This window comes from Lytechinus variegatus, chromosome 15 (assembly GCF_018143015.1).
Source record: "Lytechinus variegatus isolate NC3 chromosome 15, Lvar_3.0, whole genome shotgun sequence".
Lineage (NCBI taxonomy): Eukaryota > Metazoa > Echinodermata > Echinoidea > Temnopleuroida > Toxopneustidae > Lytechinus > Lytechinus variegatus.
The window spans coordinates 17,624,190-17,649,232 of NC_054754.1; the positions used below are offsets into that span (position 1 = coordinate 17,624,190).

Below are 25,043 nucleotides of genomic sequence, written 5' to 3' on the forward strand. Positions count from 1 at the left end.
GTGGCAGATATGAAATTAAAATGTGTTCTGCAAGATAAATTTTGCAAATTTATATGAAAAATTGCGCTACATATTAAAAATGAATCAAATTCATTCTTTAATTTTCAGAGAGAAACAGAGCTACTTGCCCCATTCAAGATACATTCACCTGTTTCCTTTCTCTGTGCCTTGTATCTAACAAAAAGGTGTTATTATCAAATGTATTATTACGTAATATCCTGTGCCGTTTTTATGTTCTGATCATATTATTTATGTAATATTAAATTTTTGACTGCCATAAAGGTATTTGAACGAGACGTTGATAAAAATTTGCTTGCTCTGGTTTTATTTCAATTAACCTCATCATTTTGCTTGTTGTGTTAACAAACCAATGCATAATATACATTATACATGCATATACACCAACACCCACACCATGACAGTTTATGTATAGTGCGAAGTTATACCCTCGACATGTATATATATATATATATATATATATATATATATATATATATATATATATATATATATATATATATATATATATATATATATATATATGTAGTATATATATATATATATATACTACATGATTTGGTAATAGTACCCTCTGTTTACAACACTTACCGAGATACGAGAATGATATTAAAAATATGACGGTACCTTCCGAATAATAATATTGAACTGAAAGTTGATACTTAAAAGATGATTTGTCATGCAAATACAGAAATGACTATTCTCTATAATCAGTGACATATTATTCTAACTGAAATTGGTCTTCAGAAATAGAAAAAAGTGCAAGGATCTATTCCAGGATCAATATAATTTGAAGCGGTATTGTCAATAGTGAGTCATATTGTTGTGATACTCCACTAACCCCAGTCGAACGTTCTGTGAAGCATTAAATTAGGTTGACCATTATAAGTGTAGAGGTTAGGTAACAGCTGGTTGATTTCGTTGTCATTATCTATTGCGTTAATGAAGACAGTGCATCTACCCTTATCAGCAGGAAGAATATCTAAATCCTTATCTATTCAGCCATGACTGTGAGGCTTCCTTGCACGCTTCCATTAGATACGGCATTGGGAGATTCATGTTGTACACGGAGCTATATGCCCCTTGTTATATGCATGTTTCACTGAAAGGGATTCAACGGGTAATTATAATATTCCGTTGTCTTACTCTAGCACTCGTCTTAGCATCAACAACGGATCGACACGCTCGAGAGGATATTGATTGTTTCCCATAAATATTGCACAGGACTATATTCACTCGTAAAGGGACTTTGCAACGGGTAATGTATCATTCGACTTCCTTTACATGTCTGGAGGATAAGACAGTTCCATCAGCTGCAGGAGAAAAAATGGCCCAAGGATGCACTCAGGATACTTATGTAGGTTTAAATGTTGGTGGAAAGATCTACCAGACGTCTCGCACCACCCTGTTAAGTCACCCAGGCAGCTTCTTCCATGGTTTGCTAACAGGCAACGTCCCGTCTGCTAAAGATGACCAAGGAAATTACTTTATCGACCAAGATGGAGAGATGTTTCGTCATGTCCTCAATTTTCTGAGGTACAGGAAGCTAGCCCCACCAGAGAAAATTGGTGATTTCCACACGCTTGAAGGAATGGCTGATTTCTTTTTGCTCGAGGAACTCAAGGCGTGTATAATGGACATGAAAAGAGCCGAAGGCGTCGGTCTGAATGTAGGAGGAAAGATATACAGGACGTCCTGTGAGACTTTAACCCGTGTCCCCAACAGTTTCTTCCAGGAGATGCTAAAAAGTGGCCACCCTGTAAAAGATGACCAAGGAAATTACCTCATCGACCAAGACGGTGATATATTTCGCCATGTCCTCAATTTCTTGAGGCATGGAAAACTGGTGCTGCCAGAAGGGTTCAACGAGTATGATCTTCTTGAATGCCAGGCGGATTTCTTCCAACTCCAATCGCTCAGGTCGTCTATTGTGAGGCCAGTGCCAATCGGCGGGGCAGTGGGTCTAGTGTTCGATGATGGGAAGGTATTCCACACCACAAGAGAAACCTTGATGCGAGAGGAAACCTCGTTCTTCTCCAAAATGCTGAGCGGAGAAGGTACCACCGCAAGAGACTTACAGGGGAACTACATCATGGATCGGAGTGGCAGATTGTTTCATCATATCCTCAGCTACCTCAGACATGGTCGTATTCTAAACCCCATCAATGCTGATGAGCTCGATCTTCTCCAGAAGGAGGCCGCGTATTTTGAACTCAAAGTGTTCGCAGACCAGGCCAAAAGTGTGCAGATCCTGCAGGAGAAGAACTCCTCGTTCTTCGTCTTTTACTTTCACATCAATTCCCAAGCTTGCTTTGCATACATCCCATCGAATAGCTGTCCAGTTGGTGTCCGTGTCTGTCTATCTCATTTTCAAAACTTGTTTTACAAGACGGCTAAAGTCGTTAGCAACGTTCAATCTGCGATGGTAAACGTGAATGATATGGATTGGAGTTTGAGTAGCGTTGGCATACAAGATATGAAGGCTTACTTAGAATCTGAAGCACCCGAGCACGCATACATATTCGAGTTTCAACTTAGCTTGAACTGCTTCAAACTTACGGTTAGTGTGTGACGATGACGTTTCAACACAAAATGACCAACGATTCGTAATTTAATTTTTGATAGAGCTACGAGGAAAAGGGGGCTTATTTTAAGGAATTAACTTTTGCTTTGTGATTCATCATGAAAAATATATAAAACCCACGATGTAAATCAAAATTTAAGATTTGTTTGGATATAATTGGTTAAGCTTACAACAAGAACAAAATAAAATAAAATTAACTTTGAAGACTATCATAGTATATGGCTTTCTTCTAGATTAATGGATATAAAAGGTCTAATAATTTTTGTATTCTTTATTTAGAGCTTAAAATACGTCGGATCGAAGTCATCGCTTCACATACATACATGTACATACATACACACACACTTACATACGTACACACACACACACACACATACGCACTCTTCCGCTTACCCACGCGTGTGTAGCCCATGGATATGTACATATATATATATATATATATATATATATTAAGTATAAACATTGAAATACATGTCTACAGTGTAAATAGTTATAGTTTTCAAAAAAGGAAATGCAAACGATTTAACTAATAATATATCAATTGCTATCCTTCCTCTATTTGCAAAGATTATTGAAAAATAATACATATATACATTTTTACAGATGAATGATTTTTTAACTAATGCCTCGATCGATCAATTCGGTTTCAGGAATAAATTCTCGACTTCATTAGCTGTTTCTTTTTTATGTACTTATATTCAAAATGAACTTGAAAAGGATAATTTTTGCATTGAACTTTTTATGGAATTGTCAAAGGCATTTGATACTATTGACAATCACATACTGCTAGATAAACTTGACTCTTGCGGTGTCAGAGGTCTTGCCCTTAAATGGTTTGAAGATTATCTATCTAACAGAAGTCAATAGGTGATGGTCAATGGTGTCAAATCCTCAATACAGTATCTCAACTGTGGTGTCCCTCGAGGATCTGTCCCGGGTCCTATCTTGTTCGTTATATATGTCAATGATATCAAATCTTCTCTTCTCAGGTTTTCCCTGTTTGCCGACGATACTTGTGCACTCAAGAGTAGCAGTAAAATAAAAACACTTATCTTGTCGGTAAACAGGGAAATAGCAAAAGTCCATACCTGGTTCAAAGCAAATAAATTATCTATGAATATAGCAAAAACAAACTATATTATATTTAGATCAAGGAACAAGAGAGTGCCCCATGACCTATCACATATTATAATTGATATAAATTGAAGAATATACAATAATGGATTGGAGCATACACATTTGTAAATCTTTATCTAAATATGTTGGTATTCTATATAAATTGAAATTCATATCATCTTCTAATGTTTTAAATATCCTTTATAGTAACCTTGTCTTACTACATCTGAATTATTTTAACTATATTTGGGGTAATACATACAAATCACGCCTTTTAAAACTATAAATGTATATCCTACAGAAAAAATCAATCCGATTAATTACAAAGTCCCATATGCAAAGTGCTAGTAAACCCCTTTTCAAAAATAAGAATATTTTACCTCTACTAATTACTTTAAATACTAATCTTTATGTACTCAGTTAAAAAATAAGATTTTTCCATTGAAATATTGCATTGTGTTTTCACTAAATTCAAATGTTCATTCATATGCTACTTGACAAAAAGATAATTTCCATGTTCCGAGAGTGAGATTTTCTTCTTTTATAAGTTCACTAGCTTTAGTCGGTATAAAATGGAACCTACTCACAAATTCCTTATTGATCAACTGTATCCCGTTTTAAAAAATGCGTAGGGCCTACTCAATGGAAAATCTATAAAATTACCAGGGTTTGTGAGGGTGTATGTGTGTGTGTATGTTAATGTATTTGCATTTATATCTGCTGATAAAGTTTGTGTTTTGTTAGTTTTCTGTTTCTAATTGAAAACTTTGTCAATGATATTGTTTTGGGGGCCATTCTCTACAAGCAGTTTGCTTTTTATGGTCCTAGCCATATTTTGTACTATTTATTGCATTATTATGTACACTGTATGATTTGTATATACATATTTTTATGGTTGAATAAATTCCGTTTTACCTTCATTTCTCGCTATTGTTTGCCATTTTGTCATCTTTTAATTTATTTCTCTTTTTACTAATCATGCTAATCATGTTATACCACAATGGCCACTAAAAATGTCTAAGATGCGATTTCGAATTTCGCGCGAAACGTGTCACTCCACCGAGAGCGCTCCCATAGCAACAAGATCGCTTTACGTGAAGTAATTTTGAAGAAAAAAAAACACTTTCGGGTGATCAAATGAGAACGCTAGCAAAGCGATATTCAAAACTGGTTTCCTGAACCGGTTTCCAGTCAACTAGTTTAAGAAAGCGTAAGTAGAACGGGGTCTTAAGTTGGTCATGGTATGTGAAGTCAGAGGGGGTACATGCATATGCAACCTCCCCTTCCCATTGGCTCAAGTTCACAGAATTGGGATAAAGCATCCTGTCATGAGCAGTATACCCCCCCCCCCTTACAAAGGGTCGTGTGGTCCAGTGGTTAGAGCATTGGACTCATAATCGCAAGGTTGTGAGTTCGAATCCCAACTCTGCCATTGTCTCCACTTTGATAAAAAGACCCAGGAGTGATATATGTCGTCTATTTCGTCAGCCACTATGACTGATTAACCTAGACGTAAAATGTTTCCAAGGTAATTGGTTATATACCAGCTTGGCGTTTACCAGCAAAAAATGCTGTCCTGCCGAGTTCGTACGGGAGTTACCACAAACAGAAACAGAAACAAAAAAATGAACGGAAATCTATCTAAAGTCTGACCCGTATTTTTAAGGAAATAATAAATCGAGACATACCCCTGTAAAATTTCGACTTCACTCATTGACTCATTTTGTATACAATAAAGTAGTAAATATTGTACACAGAACAGATCAAAATTGCAAAATGTGATCATTGCGACTGGGGTTACCCTCTTGCCAACATCCCCCCCCCCCTCCTTCCTGGATCGGGCGCCATAATATTCGGTTCAAGAAATTTCAAGTTAAAATAACTATTCTTCTTCAACATGTTCAATTAGCACGCCACGATTCTTTGGAGATACAACATGTCCTGGGGCCTGTTGCAGAAAGAGTTGCAATCAATCGCAACTCTAAAAATCATGCGCAACTTGATTTTCAACCAATCAACAGCGCGCATTTGGGAGTTGCGATTGATTTTTTGACTTGCGTTTAAACGCAACTCTTTCTGCAACGGACCCCAGATCAATGTCAATTTCTCCCTGAATATGACTGCGGTGGTCTCTATATTAGTTTTGTTAGGTTTAGGTTTTTTTTTACTAAGAACATCACATGGCCCCAGGATAGAATACGGGTTAAATAGTTTGCGTACATTACTATTAATTGCTAAGATAAGGTGTTCATACGTCTTCTGAAGAAGGGCATTGTTGACGTCATGGTACACAGCAAAAACTGTGGTGTTAACCGGTGTACATAGAGGACCACACCAGTTATTTTACACCGTTGTTAAATTGGTGGTGTTAGTTTTACACATTATAGGTGTTATTACAACACCTTTGGTTGTTACATTTACACTCTTTGGTGGTGTTATGTTCAATCTCTAGGGTGTTAGTTTTAACACCTCAGGGTGTGGTCCTCTATTAACACCAACTGGTGTCAGTTTTAACACCACAGTTTTTACATTGTACGATAAGGTGTTTATACGTCTAAAGAAGAAGGGCATTGTTGACGTCATGGTATATTCAGAGCAGGCCATTTCGAAATTCGTCTGAGAACAAAATATTAACTTTATTTCAAAATGGGGAAAGATAAGAGAAGGAAGGAAAATGAAGGAAAGATTAAAAAAAGGCAGAGAAAGAGGTGTCGTGAGTGGCATGAGAGTGGGACGACGACCAGCTTAGAACCCCCCCCCCCTATATAATTTTTGAAGAAGTGAAAAAAGGAGGGGGAGCTCAGCAAGAGCATGAAGAGGAAGGGGGGGCAAGGTAGTGTAAAAAAGAAGATGAAGTGTGTGATTATAGAAGGCTGGGCAGTATTACTATCATTCCCTTGTTAATCGAGAGGGGGAGGGGAAGTGGCGTCTTGTATGGGTCTTCCTACCACCCCCCCCCCCATTAAATTAACCTTGCCACTCACCTATAAGGAAAAGAATAGGAAACGAAGAGAAATACAGACGGAGTAAGCTAAAAGAAATGCCTAGATAATTACACCGCGAAATCCTGTTATTTTCCTTGATATTTCCGAACGTTAGGGGAGACATGCAGTATTGACTATTTATAACAGATTGAATACTTTACTTTTTTTACTTGTATCTACATGACACAATGTATTTCGTTTTTGTACCTTAAAATTATATTTACAAAACGTTAAAGCAAGTCTAATGTACGAAGCTCCCCGCGGGACCACTCACTTTTTCTCCTCTCTCTGCCCCCAACCTTCCTCTCTCCCTATCCCCCTCTCTCCATCTCTCCCTCTCTCTTTCCATCTCTTTCCTCTTCCTCCTCTCCCTCCCATCCTCCTTCATCACTGATTCGGCAAAGCGTTCAGGGGCCCGTTGCAGAAAGAGTTGCGTTTAAACGCAAGTCAAAAAATCAAACGCAAGTCCCAAATGCGCGCTGTTGATTGGTTGAAAATCAAGTTGCGCATGATTTTTAGAGTTGCGATTGATTGCAACTCTTTCTGCACAATTTCAGCGTTATTTCTTGCAAATCAATACAATTTCATATATGACCGTTTTCTTACGAGGATATAAGACTACCGCACCCGTCCTACATTAAGAGATAGTCAACCACTACACGTATACCATTAAAATGAACAAAGAGGGAACTAATTTTCGTGTGTTTTTTCAGGTTTTTTTTATTGACATGAATTATCCATAACAAAATTTACTTCTAGAGAATAAAAACATTGAATTATCTACAAATACAACGGTTTTTATATTATTGCATTGTAAATCAATTTATATCTACACAAACTTTCATATCATTTTATCATTAATATATCAGTAGGTTATTATAGAAATCTCTTAATTATAGACTACAACTATTGTTTCCCATTAATATGTGAATTTTTTTAATAATTTATCAAAGGATTCAAATGAACGATTACGTATTAATACACTTCTTACACTGTCTTAGATTTTGAATTTATGTCCAGTTTCATCAATTTGTGAATTTTAAGATATGAACATGATAAACAAATTTAGTAACCAATAAATGGAAATAGAACTCCCGGATGTCTGTATATTTTGTCATGATCACATGAACAATATATTCCTTGGCCTTTTAAACAGAAAGTAATTGGAAAATTAATGCGAATTTTGGTCAATCAATTATGACCAATTACTCTTAAAAAACAGGAGCAAGCTATTAACTTTCAATAATTTTATTTAATTTTATTAAAAGTTGTGATACGGAAGTTTGAAAACGGACAACCGTTCATCATGCTTGCTCTTTCTGAGAATGAGTCGCCGTAATGCAACCATGGCTATATTATCAATAGGCTATACTATTCAATAAGATCTGAAACTTCTCTTCATAGATTTAAGAAACAATTGAAAACGTGCTTGTATCCAAGATAGATGTAGCTTTTAAGTGTTTTAAATTGATCTACAGTGTAAACGCTATGATATAGTGTACTATGTATAGCGTTCCTAAATGCCTTATTATTATTATCATCATACCAATGACATCTAAGCTAGTAGTTAGTCCTGTTTAAGTACCTCAAACTTCTTAGATCTTCTTGATTCGAATTTGTCTACCGATCGGTCGGTAGACAAATAGAGATATATGAGAAAGCTGCGTCCTTGAACATAACAGATGAGGCCATCTTAATATGAAAAGTCAATATCGGGACTGGAGAACTACATAAAAGATTATGACAATCACCAGAACAATAGATCCTACAATGAGACCGCTCAAGGACCATCTGAATGCATTCTGAGCAGCCTCTCTGGCGCCCTCATCGTCTCCTTGGTTGCGCTTGTTTCTCGCCTGGATTAAAAAAAATGAATGATAAAAGGTAGATTTGTTTCTAGTAATATGATTTGATAAACGAATGAGTGAATGCAAAAGTAAGAGACTTAAAACATCAATCAATGAATTAGTTGATTTTTTTCATGATACACAAACGAATTTGACAATCAGTAAACATGGTTAATAGCATGTAGGCCTATATGACCAAAAAGTAAGATGTGCCTTAAATAGATCAAGACAGGGGAAGGGCGAATGAACAAATAATTAAGAGAGGAAGGAGAGGAGAAGGGAAACATCGAAAAAATACAACAAAATAAATAATAAAAGAAACACAAAAAAGGGACGGAGTTCGTGACAAACAGAAAAATAAAGAAAAGTATAAAAAAAAAGAAAGACACAAAATATTTTATGAATATCTATTATTTTTGTAATAATCATCATCAGCACTACTATCAATGGTATTTTCTTGTCGTTTTTATCGCTATCATATTATGTTTATTTTTTATATTCATTGTCATCAGAAGCATCACCATCATTACCATCACAATCATCACCACCATCATCATCATCACCATCATCATCATTATCATTATCATCAACATCATCGTCATCATCATCATCACCACCATCATCATTATCATCAACATTATCACCATCATCATTGTCGTGTAAAGGATGAAGTTTTTAGTAATTTCTGATTTGATTTGTTACTGTTTTTGTTTCATTTTGTAAATCGATTTAATTTAGATTTGAATTCACAGATTGAGGGCGTATTGTTTTTTTTGTACAGTCATGTAAAGCGTGTCGCTTGTCCGTAGAGTTGTTAGATTTCTCTAATTACGTGATACGAGCCCAATGACGTAAGTATTGTTTTTGTTTATTTTGAAGTTTATAAGTTATATTATCACATAAGCCGAGTGGCATGCTGAAATATGGTTTTAGTTATAAGGAATTAATATGTCAAAGATATGTAGGCTGAGTGAATTTGTTCAAATGAAAACGCCGTAAACGTGTAACGTGTACATGCATGCATTACGTAATAGAAAGCGTACGTGGCAGTAGTTGTGTATGAAAGGCGAGCAACTTGAATTTGGCGCCTTCGGGCACGTGGTGATATTCATTGTCATAAGCCATGTAAGCAGAAAGAAGTAAAAAGAAACTAATTAAAAGTCGTAATCGATTTCTTTTATTATGAAAACAGTTTTACAGAAAGGATGAATTTAGGGTGCATTAATCAATACATGACATATACAGTATGCTCAATGAACAAGATTATGATATAAGTAACCTTGTTCTCACTTATATCTCCATGTGTTGCAAAATAAGGGTGGCAATGTTTGGCTTATTTTCTCTTTTTCTTTGGGGCAAATGCTTGATTTTTTTACACTGACAGTTTCCATTACACCTATTATTCATACAACTTGACTCTTATTTAAATTTGAGTCTTTAAATTATTTTTTTCTAAATGAAAAATAGAGATCAAAAAATGAAAATTTTCTTGCCATATTACTTTCCACCAATAGAGGGCGTACGAAAAAATATGCCCAAAATTCAAACTTTTGAGCGCTCTGGGCTCCGTAACACAAAGGTTTGCGATGAATTGCAAATATGAAAGAACCGCACTGATTGGTCCCTGGCCAGTATTTTAAACCAACTGCGCGTATAACATTGATATTGATTGGCCAGTTCATTTAGCGATTGATCGCTAATCTTTGTGTTACGGAGCCCAGGTGAATACAAAAATTATTCCCAAGTTACTAATGAAAACTAAATTGCAACTGTATGAAAATTGGTAATTTTGGTCACAAAAGTGATGTTTTAAGGATATTTTAAAGTGTGTGTTCTGTACAACATTGGCATACCATAGTCCTACCTGTAGTTTCCCCACAGGCAGAGTGGTAGCAGTGAACAAGTGGCTTACGTGTATACTTGATATGTGACCTTGAAACATGTCAAGGTCATTTGTTGGATAATTTAAGTTATAATGCAGGTCAACGTTATTTGCCTGTTTGGAAATCTGTATACATTGTTTATATGTGTCATAACATGTTGTCAATTTAGCTTATAAAAGTATTGTTTATTCTGTTATTAAATTGCTGATTGAACCATGCAGTATCATTGTGCACACATCAACACACTATAGACTCGGTCTGATTCTTGGGTTTTAGTTTCGACGTATCACACGCAGGGACCGCGGGACGGTTTTCAAAGGGGGGGGGGGGGGGTGGCTGACCATGCTAAAAAACACAATCATATGGTAAATTTTACGTTTTTGTACCATAAGGAAAATTACGGGCCAAAACGATCATTTTGTGTGAGAATACACACAGGACGCGTGTGTTAAGGCCCTAAACCGCAAATCGCCGCCTAAGCTTGTAGAAAAAAAGTTTAGTCTTGTTTACTCAATAGCAATGCACTCATTGTAACTAAATAAACTATAAATTACTACTACTACTTCTACTACTACTACTACTACTACTACTACTACTACTACTACTACTACTACTACTAGAACTATACTACTCCCGGGGGGGGGGGGCACTTGACCAAAAAGTGGTAGGGGTGTGCCGCGGGCGAAACAAAAAACGGAGGCCTTGGAGCGAGCTTAATGTAAAAAGTAGGGTCCTCGGAACGGGCTTCAGAACGACAAATGTTTGTGAAAACGGGGGTCCTTGGAACGGATCGCCAGCGTGTGAGTGCGTATGCATCCCTATGGAATGGTCATGCGTGCACTGATGCAGCTAGCGCGGCCTCCGCCGGGGATGGTCATGCGGGCTCTGCGGCCGCTTTTCACAAAAACTGCAGCTCATTCAATGCGATCGATCGGAGCGGCGTAACGAAAAATTTGCGAAGCTTTGGAGCGGATTTCTCTCTTCATTTTTTCTCGATAAGAAAATGCTATGCCTTGGAGCGGCTTTCTTTGTTCTTTTTCTCAACAAGGCAAAAATGCTATGCCTTGGAACGCAAATTTGAGTGTGAAAATGGGGGTCCCCTCCGCGGCACATACCCACTATGCAATATATACTGAATGCCCCCCCCCCCCGGATACTACTACTGCTACTACTACTCTTGCTGCCAATAATGATAATTATTGTGACTATAATGATAATGATTATACCAATGATAACGAAGGACCTTGGATGAGTGGTTTCACTCCCCTGGTAACATTTAGTAATAAAGTTTGAAAATTTTTGAAAATAAGCTACTATTACTACTACTACTACCACTACTACTACCACTACTACTACTACTCCTACTCCTATACTACTACTCTACTACTACTACTACTACTACTACTACTACTACTACTACTACTCCTACTCCTACTACTACTCCTACTACTACTACTACTAAAACTACTACTACTATACTACTCTTACTGCTACTACTACTTCTACTACTGCTACTCCGACTACTACTACTACTACTACTACTATTTCGTACTGATTATGACTATAATAATATGAGTACATGGCTTCATTACCCTCGTAACATTTTGTATTAAAGTTTTAAAAAGATTATAATAAATATAAAAAAAAAAAATTATAGCGATTCTTTCTTTATTTTCCCCCTTTCATTCCTTCCCTTTTCCTTTTCCTTTGCTTAAACCTGCAGGCGTTAGATTATACTAGGGGAGAATTAGGGATACACAAAAAAACACCAAAAAAAAAACACAAAAAAACCCGGCACTATGTACAGCCCAAGTTGCCCAACTCCCGCCATAACCAAAAGTCCAAAACCAACAAACAAGAAGAACAATAATGATAGCCTTTTAGGGCCCCATGGGAGACCAACTTTATGTTGAATGAGCACCCTGGTAAAATATTTAAATAAATAAATAAATAAATACGTGTATCAACAACATTTCTCATAAAAATGAGATCAGCGCCCTAGTTCTAATTCCTCACTCTTCAACCTCTATCCTTCTGCGATTTATGTTTGCCGCCCTCTGTGTTCACGCCTCTTACGCGCGCACGGTCCTTGTTAATATTCTACATGCTTAGGCGGCAATTTGCGGTTTAGGTGCAATTTGCGGTTTAGGGCCTTAACACGCGTGGAGCATGTAATGCTCGAGCGAACACCACTGACGTGCCAGTGCGAGCACCCACCCAGCCGAGTGCAGACTGATCCATTATGCGTGAATAGGGGTGTACAATGTAAACAGGGGAATTAAGTTGGTTAATAATTGCATTGCAGTGTTCGCTCGACAAAATGATGTCTCTCCTCTTCCTCATGAAATAGTGAGCCAGGCCAGACATCTGCTAAAGTGAACGATCGTAATGGCACCAGTCTTCACTGCGGAAGACTCCATAGCGTGAGTTGTAATGGGTATTGTCAAGCTCCCTTACCTCTGTTGTAATGGTTCAGTCCATATCACGATTTCACAGCAATTACTGGCAAGGCGAAAGGCTGAAACTCCCTGAAAATCCGCCTATGCAGCTCCATTCCACAACCATAAGTCTCGAAATTCGACTCATTTGCATCTACATTGATGACAGAATGATGATCACGTAAAGAAAATCCAGAATGTAGAAGACTAATAACAATTTTCTCGGTTAGAACTCGAGGTTTCTCACTGCGTCAACCACGGCATTTGCACAAAATGAGCGACGCGATGCACAATCACGTGACCAAACATGACGTCATTGTCGTAGTTTTGGTACATTTCTTGTGATTCGACAACAAACTTTGAAGAAAAAAATGATCACTGGATTTCTGACCACCCACAAACATTTTGATATCGCATGATAGGAAATTTATCAAGCTGTCAAAAGCCGTCTGCCTTTTAGTTCAACAAACTTTGGATCGCCCGCCAGCTGCGAACAAAGAGCTCAGTGTAATAAAAAAAACCTGCGATTTCTTACATTTCCCATAGACAAACTGCCTGTACTAGACATCTTTGAAGAAAAAAATAAGGCACTGAATTTATATTGTAATTGAATAAAATGTATACTATTCAAAAGAAAATGAAATAAACTTTCAGAATCCGCGTGCCCTTTGGGGAAATACCACCCCAATGCGGAGATATGAACAATTTATCGCAAAAATGTCCCAAGTTTCACTGCGTTTCACGTGTTGTAGCGAGTGTGTGCGTATACACACGGCGCTAAGGAGCGGAAGTTTTCCTTATGCGGTTTTGGAAGTGGGGGGGGGGGGGGCTGAAGCCCCAGCCTCCCGGTTCCGCGGCCCCTGACACACCATAGTCATCTTCACCATCATCATCGTCGTCGTCATCATCGCCATCATCACCACCATCATCACCTTCATCATCACCATCATTATCATCATCGTCATCATCATCCCCATCATCATCTTCACCGTTATCATCATTATCATCATCACCTTCATCATCACCATCATTATCATCATCGTCATCATCATCATCGCCATCATCACCACCATCATCTTCATCATCACCAACATAATTATCATCATCCCCATTATCAACATCGTCATCATCATTAACATCATCCTCATCATCTTTATCATAGCTATCGTCATCGTAATATTCTTCCTCCTCCTCCTCATTATCACCATCATCCTTGATAGCACTTACCTCAGTTGCTTTGACGATCCCCATCATGCCCAATGGTACGCAGAACAAGATTGTGACCATGACAGCAAAAGCAGTATAATCTGGAATAGGTTGCTGCGAGGGAGCCTGTCTGACCATTCCCTGGTTATGTGGAACAGTCTAAATGGGATAGGGGAAAGATGATGGAGCCATAAGTATTGGCATTCATAAAAAGCTTCTTTTTTTCTTATCTTCTTTTGCAAAGGATATTTGGTGAGCAAAATAGGATCCCGTTTCATAAACGAAAGTAACGATTTTGGCAATCATGCCATTATCCTGGTAAATACCATGAAAATTTTAGGTTTTAAATAACTTTTGGCATTTTTTATAGCAGCAATTTTTAAGCAACGATGGCTTTTTTCTAGCGTGATCTACAAATCTATGATGTGAATTCCAAATACCAGCAAGCTCTTGCTAACTAATCACACAGAGAAATTGAAATGAATTCAGTTAACATGATGTGCTTACGGTTACAGTTGCAACAAACAATTACATGGGCGGATCCAGGGGGCCAAGGCCCCCCCCCCCAATGGCGGAGCAGAAAAAAGAAAAAAAGAAGGGGGAAATAAAAAAGAAAAAGAAGGGGAAAGAAAGGAGGACAACAGAAGAGGAAAAATAAGAGGAGGGAGACAAGTGAACAAAATAAGGTCAAGGGAAGACTTGGAAAATTATTTGAAAATATACATTTCATGTCACTCGCATAGCCTGTTCGATGCAATACATATCTTTCTCAATATGCTGATATGTAGCTAAAATATCAGGTTTAGAAGTAAGTACATATTTTAGCTCTGACATTAAGGTTTTATTATTTGGTTTGATTTACAAATTGATTTCTTGAAGTGCTCCGTAAGATGTCCGTTTTATGGTGTAATTATCATTTGCAGCTCTTTGCGCTTGCAGTATTTGCTTTGGCAAGTCGGCCTAAATATTGTCTTTGTTCATTCCATAAGATTCTTTATAAATTATATATATATAAAACAAACTAGTTAAAATTCCCCTTTTACGACAGTTTTTTTTTCAATTTTCAGGACAAAATACATGAAATTCCAACAAAAAATCAGCTCGCGCTTTGCGTTCGCACTATTCAAATAGGGCTGATGAGATAATTACATATTTTTATGTTGTTTTATAAGAATAAAGCTAAGAAATAACCATTAGGACCTCAGCTTTTTGCCCCCCCCCCTAAAAAAAATAAAATAAAAAAATCACGCCCTAGAAAATGGGAAAAAAGGAAAGGGATAAGTGAAATATATGCCAATAATTTGTCAAATGATATGTCAAAATGTATCACAAACTTTGATTTTTGTAATCAAAATGTCAAAATTTTTGCTCACCCGCTTCGCTCGCAACTTCTCATTAATTTTTACGCGATATGCCGTATCAAGCCCCCTCAAAATGTTTGGCTCGTTACACCACTGAGACAACCTCTTCAAAGAAAAAAAAATCAACTTTGAGCGGCCGATCGGGGAAAATATGGGTGAAAAAAATCGCCCCCCTTATTGGCTGGCGCTGGATCCGCCCCTGCAATTATATATTATTAAGAAAGGACTATTACATCAAATTAACATTGCAATAAAAAAAATCAAAGGGAATATTACATAGTAATGTATCGAAAATGAATATAAAATGAAAATTACTTTGATATCACTTTTGATTACAATGAGATAGGAGGGGATCATTATGAATACAGAGTTCTGTGTTGTTGTAAACGGTACCACATTTATGAAAATGATTACTTAAAGACAATGATATGCCTTTGCATCATCCTCATCGCTAGATATAATTTCTTGTCGAAGCCATGCATGGAATTATCATCTTCTTTTCCGACGTGAGAGAAAACGAAGAAAAAAAATCGAAGGATTTAATTCATGAAATAGGTATATATTGGCCCCTCTTTGTTCACGAAACCCCGTCAGAGACAATAGATATCATTTTATATCGGTTATTTTATGCAGTTTGGCAACAGTATATTGAACTCTTTCATTGAATACATGATACATTAAATAGAAAATCCTTTCTGAGTGACTTATAGCAAGTAATTCCATCAACCCGACTTAATACCTTAATACCAGTGAGATTAATGCCTTGGTCACATTTTGCTGTACGACGGCCGTACGGCGAGTCGAAATCAGCCGTTTTATTCATTTTTATTCAAACCAACCATATGTAGCTGGTACAAAATATTAAAACGGCTGTTTTCGACTCGCCTTACGGCCGCCGTAGAGCAAATGTGACCGAGGTATAAGGAATTTATGACGATTGGAATGATAAGATCTTCCAACTCACGTGATCCACTGGCTGTGCGGTATTATCGGCAACTGATTGGTAAGGAGGCGGGACTCCGGTTGTGACGTAATTCTTTTGTGGAGGGTTGCCAGAATCAACCGGGTATCCATTCCCGATAACGGGCAATTTAATTTCGTTTATGTTTACTTCCGTGGCTGTAAAATGTAAAAAAATTGCAATATGTTTCACTATTATTGCAAAAATTGAAATGTGAGACCAAATGATTGCACAGAAAACAAACAAGAATATGGAACAATTTAAAGATATAGGGTGAATAACAAGACATAACTACGAACTACGTTATATTAATCAAAGTTATGAAAGTACTAAAATCTAAATGATGAATCTACTGTAAATCAAAATCTAAGACTCGATTTTTAGCAAGTCCTTCCCTGTCATGCAATTGGCAGCCATAGTTGCCAAAATAATTTGTTTTGTTTAACCAATTTTACAGCCAGAAAATCAACCTATTCTTTTTTTCACGTTATTGTACTGGCAAGGAATCCACAATTCGTTTCATCATGTAAAAAGTAGTGGTTTATATAGACATTTTTTTTGTAAAGTTGTATTTTTGCATCAGTATTTTAAAGAGTTGATTTCGGATATTGCCGCGAGTAGAATAAAGATTTCCCCCATAAGCACGCGTGAGTAGTAATACACGTACTTCTATGGGTCGAGCAAAATGCGAGTGTGCGAGGGCATTCAGCTCAGAATTGACCAATGACAGAACGGTACGATGTCTCTTGCCGAGCTATCACTGAACGCTACTCGCCCATTCGCTATTGTTGTATGAATATTCAAGAAGCAATATACCTATCATCAAGGAAATCCGTATGCAAAGTAAAATGGATTACTGGGTGGTTTCAGATATTTCAGAAAAAAAGTGTTGAATTGTAAAATAATATTAATAATAGAACAGTTTTGGTATAGCGCAATACACCTTACAAAGGTCTCAATGTGCGTTAGGAAAAGAAGAAAAGGTGAGGGGAAAATGCTGGTAATGCTTTGATAATATCATTTTCGGTTAAAAAGATTATTTTCAGTACAGATTTGAATTGCCCAATTGCATCAATTTGCCCTAAATTGTTTGGGATACTATTCCAGAGTTCCAGCGCTGCGTGCGCAAACCCTAGTTCGCCATAAAAATCTGTCTTAACAACAGGGAAGTTATATAAATTCTTATGAAATGATCTAAAGATTTCGACCAGGATCACATTTTACGAGTAGCTCAGACAGATAAAATGCGGCCATTTTGTCGAAAACACTTAAATGAGAGTAGTAAGATCTTGAACTTGAAAGGGATGGTCCGGGCTGAAAATATTTATATCTAAATAAATAGAGTAAAATTCACAAAGCAAAATGCTGAAAATTTCATCAAAATCGGAGAACAAATAACAAAGTTATTGAATTTTAAAGAACTGCATTATTCCAGTGAAACAGTTCTAGGCATGTCTTTATGAATGTTTATTAGGTGGGCTGATGATATCATATCCCCACTTGTTCTTTTTTATGTTATCATATGAAATTAGGTTTATTCAACAAAAATTTTCTACTAAGAACTAAAACAATTGGATTAACAACTGATTAAGTGCATTATTGCCGCAACTTATTTCATCATAAGGGAGACAAATCATTTACAAAATTGTATGGAAGAATGACACATTTATGATTTCATATCGTAACATAAGGAAAAAGAAAGTGGGGATGTGACATCATCAACCCACCTAATGAATATCTCTGTCAAGTCATCCTTATAACTACAAAGACTATAATTAAAACATAAATTAATCATTTTTTTTTTATTGAAAAAAAAATCTGAAACAAGTCCTCAGTTGTGCTCGGTATTGAATCTCATACATTATTGTGTCTATCCTCTCCTCTATTTTCTCTTTCTCTCCTGTCCGCTTATCCGCCTTCCTACCGCTTATTTATTTACGGCATCAATCACATTTTTCGCGCATTATTCTTTCCAGGTCATTTTATATATTTTTTTCTCCTTTTATACACATCATGTTTGATTGAATCCAGTTTGCTTGAGTCCACGATGGCATGTGTTCTACCTACGTTCAACAGCACCCACCCATCTTCTCAGGGCATTCTTTTTCTTTTCTTTTTCGGGGGGGGGGGAGGTGGGGAAGGGTGGGGATATTTTAGGACGGGTTGTTTTGTCCAATACAAACTATATTTTTTGATAACTTCGTGTTCATTTTGTATTATTTCTCTCTCATTTATTTATATTTTTTCTCATTTGATTACATATATTAGTGTATTTGTACTTTGTTATTGTTTATGTTATCTATTTTTTGAGGGGTCGTGGAGCGGTAGGGAGAGAGGGTCGAATTGCACTCACAAAATTGGGGAAAAAATCGAAAACAAAAATCGAAAAAACAACAACAATCAAAATCGAAAATGGTGAACGGTAGCTGGTGATGATTTTTTTTCTCTCCGCTCCACGACCGTTCCAACAACGCTCGGGCGGTGTGATCAGGCCTGTACATGGGGTCGAAACCGGGGGTCGAAATCGAGATTTTATATGCATAACCTCTGTTTTCAATTCAAGGCCATTCGATCTTGACCACTCTCTATTCTCGCAATACACGTTCCACCTCTCCCCCCTCCGTATTCGGGCTGGAGATGGAATCACAAACCAATTAATACTTGAATATTAATCAATTTATATATCTGCAACTGTACTTATTCTATTATATTTGAAATCACCATATACGGCATTTTGTATGTGTATGCAATCTCACGGTATTGTAAGTCTATTAATTCTGTGTATGTGCGTAATTTGTAATTTTGTAAACCCGATGTGAAAGGAATTTCCTACACAAGACAATAAATACATTCAATTCAATTCTAATTTCCTTGATACAACTCTGCACTCTAGGAATGAGATCTTCTAAATCCGATGATTTACATGTCATATACATCTGAGTATCGTCTGCATAAGACATTTTAGAAAATCCAAAAGAATCAATAATATTTTCTAAAGGTATACATGTATACATGGTGAAAACTAAGGGTCCGATAACAGACCCTTGGGGCACACCTTGTGTCGGTATATAAGATGTTGATTGTTCACCATTAATAAATACAGACTGGGTACGAGATGTTAGATATGTGCGAAACCAGTCCAATGCAAGGCATCGGATTCCAAACCAATGCGACATTCTATGCAACGTGATGTCATGGCCAATTGTGTCGAATGCCGACGAAAAGTCCAAAAGGACTAGAAATACTTCGTGACCTCTGTCCAAGGACATCAATTTATCATTGAAAAACCGTAAGAGTGCAGTCTCACAGCTACCATGGCTACGGAAATGTCTGTAAGCTGATTGAGTTCTTGCAAGGAGATGGTGTTCAGACTCCACAGTTGAATAGCTGCTGCTCTTTCTACAGTCGGTATATGTTCACCATTAATAAACACAGACATTATACATTCTAATAATACCATCATACACCTGATCACTCAGCAATAGAACTCAATATTGATTTTACTCATTTGGTCAAACCAACGATTAAGACTGGTTATTGGAAATTTAATAATAGTTTATGTAAGGACGGAGAATATGTTAAAAGTATAAAGGAGGAAATTATTCGTTTGAAACAGATACTGTCAACAGAGATTATAGACAGCAGAATTTTATGGGATTGTGTGAAAAATGGAAATTCGAAGTTTTACTAGGAAGTACTCAAAGAAAAAGGCAAAAGAAAGAAAATAAAAGATTACAAGGCTATAGAAAAACCTTAACAAGAAAAAGAAATGAATTAAAAACAATTTATACTATTATGTTAATGACGGTAAAAAAGTATCAGATCTCGACCGCCGTGGTTTGAAAGTAGAGAAAATGAAGCTGCAGATTTTAACAATTGACAGATTCTAATTAATGGGAAAAATGTGTAATTAAGAACTTAAGGTGAATGAAAATATAATCAGTGATGAAATAAGTAGTTTGTAACATAAACATTGAATAACATTGAGTAACATTGTTTCAGTTGACCATATAGGTTATTGTAAGATTGATTAATGACATGATATTTCATACCTCAGTTTGAAAAGGCTTTCGATTCTATTTCACACGCTACATTCTTCAAAAGGCACTTAGTTTATTCGGTTTGGAGCGATGTTTAGTTATTGGGTCAAAGTACTAGTACACTAGTACTAGTACACTATGCAGTATGCTGTATTTTCAATAAAGGGAAATCAATCAATTCAATTCTTTATTCCATTTCCATTCAAAATATAATACAAAGTAATATAAATCAAGTACAATTTTACAGAAGGGCATTCTTACTTCGTAAAACAAAAAAAAACCAGTAAAATATTGAGCATAAATGGAAATAAGGGGGTCCACTAAAAAGCTAAGCTTGTAAAGTGTGGATCCCCCTTGGAAATGAAGAAAATATAGTCGACTTATTCATATATGCGTACATGTATAAATTACAGCAAAGAAAAAAGTTTCAATGTTGAGCGGGGACTAAGGTAAAGGGACCCCCTGTCCCCATATCTTTTTATATTGTGTGTAGAGTGTTTAACACACTGTATTCGAAACAAATTTACACTCTATAGATCGATTAGACATGATCCTTGAGAAGTTTTAAGAAAATTTCTGGACTAATAATTGATAAGAATAAAAACTTTCATTTGGCCTCTAGGGCCCCCTGTACCCTCCCTCTGGGAACGAAACTTGTTTTAATGGCGGGGGAAAGACGAAATGAAATGAAATGTACCTTCTTTTAGGGAGGAGGGGGTGGCTTAAAGCCTGTGTATAGCTTTGGTAAAGGGTCAATAATGTGATTGATAATCGAATATCATCTAATATGACAGTCTTACTGAAGCGTAGAGACCGTAAGATATTTTTCCAACTGCACTTCTCTGAGAAAATTTCAAATATTCAAATCTTGGATATATAGCGCCCTCTCTCGGCGATGCTTGTTATAAATTAAAAAAGGGGCATTCAAGCACTTATCTTATAAATTTAGTGATTAGATATCCAAAAGTTACAAAGAACATATCTTGAAAGTTTCAGCCCATTCCATGATTTGGAATAGGATTTAATTGAAAGACAAAAACACACAGATATTTTAATTTGATCGGGTGACCCGATCAAGTTAAATTTCCATGTAAAATCGCAAAATTTATCCTGTAAAACACATTTTCATTTCATATCCTCCACATCATAACTGTTATAGGGCATATCCATTCATATTAGCTAGCAATGAATTGGAATAGTGATAGGTGGATTTTGGTGGATTTACCAAAACTATACACAAGCTTTACCATGCTTAATTTCAAATTATTTGTAATGGTACAAAGGGTGATGTGGATTAAAAGGTTAGTAATTGGTGATCAGAAAGTAAAATGGAAAAGGCATTTTCAATTTATCCTGAGAACATTTGGTGGTAATTACCTAAATATTACCGAAAAGTCCTTTGTATTTGGTTTGATATGAATATTTTTATTTAAAAAAAGATACAAATAGTAAAAGAAGAATGGGGAAACATTTTTTCATGATTTTTTCCCCTCAAATTTTTTTTTAAAGTTCACATTACAGACGTAAAGTGGGCACTTAAAGGAAAAGTCCACCCCAACAAAAACTTGATTTGAATAAAAAGAGAAAAATTCACCAAGCATAACACTGAAAATTTCATCAAAATCGGACGTAAAATAAGAAAGTTATGGCATTTAAACAGTTTCGCTTCATTTCACAAAACAGTTATATGCACACCCTGTTCGGTATGGAAATGAGGAGACTGACGACATCACCCACTCACTATTTCTTTTGTATTTTATTATATGAAATATGAAATATTTTTATTTTCTCGTCATTGTCATGTGAAATGAAGTTTCATTCCTCCCTGAACACGTGGAATTCCATTATTTTAACATTTTGTGCTTCAGGCAAGGAGGTCCTAATCGTCAAATTCATAAAAATTGAAATATTGTATAATTCAAACAATAAAAACAAACTTTCTTATTTTGCCTCCGATTTTAATGAAATTTTCAGCATTGTGCTTATCTCATTTTTCTCTATATTGATTCAAATCAACATTTTTCTGAGGTGGACTTGACCTTTAAGCCGGATAATTATTTCAGGTGTATGGGATTGGACGAGGAGGAAGCACTAGCGTACCTAAGGGGGGAAGGGGACAGACTGCCCCCCCTGACGAGTCACAAGCCAAAAAAAGCGAAAAAGGGGGAAAGAAAAAGAAGAGGAAAAAGGAAAGAGATAAAAAGGTGGAAGGGGCAAAAAAAAAGAGTTGAAAGGGGAAAACAAAAACTGGGCTGCAGACTGTCGAAAAAAATAAACACTGTAGGGGACACGGGGCTTTTCCAACTGAGTCGGTTTTTAGTTTCACTAACTTTTTCGGTAAATTTCAATAAAACTGTACACTTTTATCGGTAAATTGTGATACAGAGTATGACCCATGAATTGAATAAAGTTGAAAATATGTATATAAAGGGACATGTCAGTGGCGGATCCACTTTTGAGAGGCTCAAAAATGGGGGGCGGGGTGTCATTCCTGTACATATTGTATATTACATATTCATGTACATATATTCTTTTTATGCTGAGAAAATAAATAAATTGAACTGAACTGAGTTTATTTGAATGATTTTAAATGAATTAAAGTGTCTTAAATTGATCCCATTGTCTGATTTTAACATTTGAATGACCGATATATCCTGGAAAACGATACCGCGTGAATTAAAATACACACGTCTAATGACTTCAAGTCACTCTTATATGAAATTGGACGGGAAAACCTATGTAACCCAAGAGGTAAAGTTGAAAGGTCTACGTCACTTCGATTATGATATAAGAATAAAACAAGCAGATAATGTACAAAAAATGACATATTTGGCTTCCCATAATTTTGATAGAGTTAGACCATGCCCATGGCCTAAGTTAAACCCGACTTCGGAATACGGGTCATTATCTCAATGGCTTATCATATTACCTTTTTCTACAAACCCTTCAAAAAGATTATATTCAAAATAATCAACAGAAATCAATACCTTCCAAAATGTCAACCTTCTCATTTATATCAACAGGAGTAAGCTATCAGATGGTTCTGTAAAACGACCAATACTGTATATAGATCAAGAATTAATATCGCTAGATTCTATGTCTTTTTGATTCACGGCGACAACTAGGAATTCAAAGGATTATACTTACTGGCCATTTTGAAAAATATAACAATCTTTTTTGAACTGCCTAAAGGAACACCTGCACTCTCGGACTGCTCTCCTAAAGTGATTCAAAATATTTTGAAAACCCGATTTATAGATTTTTTTTCATTCTATCACTTAATTGCCTCATCTACATAATAATATTCTTCCCTGGATTCCTGTCGTCACGGATATTCATATCGAACATGTCGAAAGTAAAACTAAAAAAAAAGCCATTCCTAAATTCCCGGGTAACCTGGCACAGTTTCAAATAGGAATCACATAAAGTATAAGTGGTCAGGGGGTTTCACACCAGGATGTGCAGAGTTGCGTAGCGTTGCGTAGAGTTGCGTAGAGTTGCGTATAGAGACTATACGCAACACTATGCCGCCGTTCGTTTTGCCCATGCAAGCAACTCTACGCAGAATGGGTACGCGGGGGATGCAAAAATACAAATGTTGATTTTTGCGCACTCTTGGCGTAGAACCAGGTCTACGCAACTGTCCGCCACTTTTACTCAACACTACGTAACTGTACGCCGCTCCTACGCAACGCTACGCCAAAATGATATTTCTCACTTTTTAAATCTTGCGCATTGAATGGCTGAAAATAATTACATGTGAATAAGAAGAGTAAAATTCACCGAGGAAAATGCAGAAATTTTGATTAAAAAAAATAGCAATATTTTGCAAAAACAGTTATGTGCACTTTGTCATGATTATTGATAAGGCGGGCTGATGATGAAATATACCCACTTTCTTTTTGCTTGTCATTACATGATATCATAATTATTTCACATTTTCATACATTTGTGTATGATCTTGACATAGTAACTTGGACATAAGGGTATTAAAGTATTACTAAATGTAGCATTTTGCCAGAGTTTCAGCGTTATATGACCGGGATCAAAAGTCACTTAAGGTCAATGAACTTTTGCCATTTGGGGGAATCGACATCGAAATTTTAACCAAGGTTAAGTTTGTCAAATGTCATAACTTTGATAGTATATAGAAAATTTGTTCTGGGCCTATGTCTTCATTGTTCCTGTTTAACGAGATATATATTCCAGTTGTTCTAAATTCTCCCGTTTTCAAGTCAATATACACCAAATATATTTCCTCGCACTTCGAGCTATTATTGTTTTATATAGTGACATATGCTTCTTTTTCATGACTGCCCCATTTTAAGGTCTTGATATAAAACATTTCTTATCCGTATTTACGTTCGCATTAGTGGATTGGTGAGATATGTCTGCTCTTCATGAATTCCTAGAATCAGTCCTTAAAATGTCCCTTTTTCTAATCTGAATATCAAAAATTTTCAGCTCGCACTTCGCGCTCGCATCATTTGGTAAGTGAAATACTTATTATCTTAGTGAATTCCTATAAACAGGCCTTAGAATGCCCCTCTTGAGGTCTGAATTTCTTAAATTTTCAGCTTGCGCTTCGCGCTCGCAATATTTCAT

The 25,043-nt window shown here is 36.3% G+C and overlaps 2 protein-coding genes across 3 annotated transcripts; one reads left to right on the forward strand and one right to left on the reverse strand.

Annotated features, from left to right (window-relative positions):
• Window positions 1-578: 578 nt before the first annotated feature.
• LOC121428860 lies at window positions 579-4,632 on the forward strand. Its single transcript, XM_041625730.1, has one exon. The coding sequence runs from the start codon at window positions 1,280-1,282 to the stop codon at window positions 2,588-2,590; it is 1,311 nt and encodes a 436-aa protein (XP_041481664.1). The 5' UTR covers window positions 579-1,279; the 3' UTR covers window positions 2,591-4,632.
• A 3,193-nt stretch (window positions 4,633-7,825) lies between these two features.
• Window positions 7,826-23,871, reverse strand: LOC121429291. Of its 2 annotated transcripts, XM_041626291.1 has the most exons (5): window positions 23,586-23,871; window positions 16,402-16,556; window positions 14,098-14,235; window positions 8,370-8,558; window positions 7,826-8,325 (listed from the first exon to the last, which is right to left on the reverse strand). In XM_041626291.1, exons 1-4 carry the CDS (start codon window positions 23,590-23,592, stop codon window positions 8,409-8,411), a joined length of 450 nt encoding a protein of 149 aa, XP_041482225.1. In that variant the 5' UTR covers window positions 23,593-23,871; the 3' UTR covers window positions 7,826-8,325; window positions 8,370-8,408. The 2 variants fall into 2 exon arrangements, with proteins under 2 accessions (XP_041482225.1, XP_041482224.1); XM_041626290.1 differs by having other exon boundaries at window positions 7,826-8,558; window positions 23,586-23,870.
• Window positions 23,872-25,043: the final 1,172 nt, after the last annotated feature.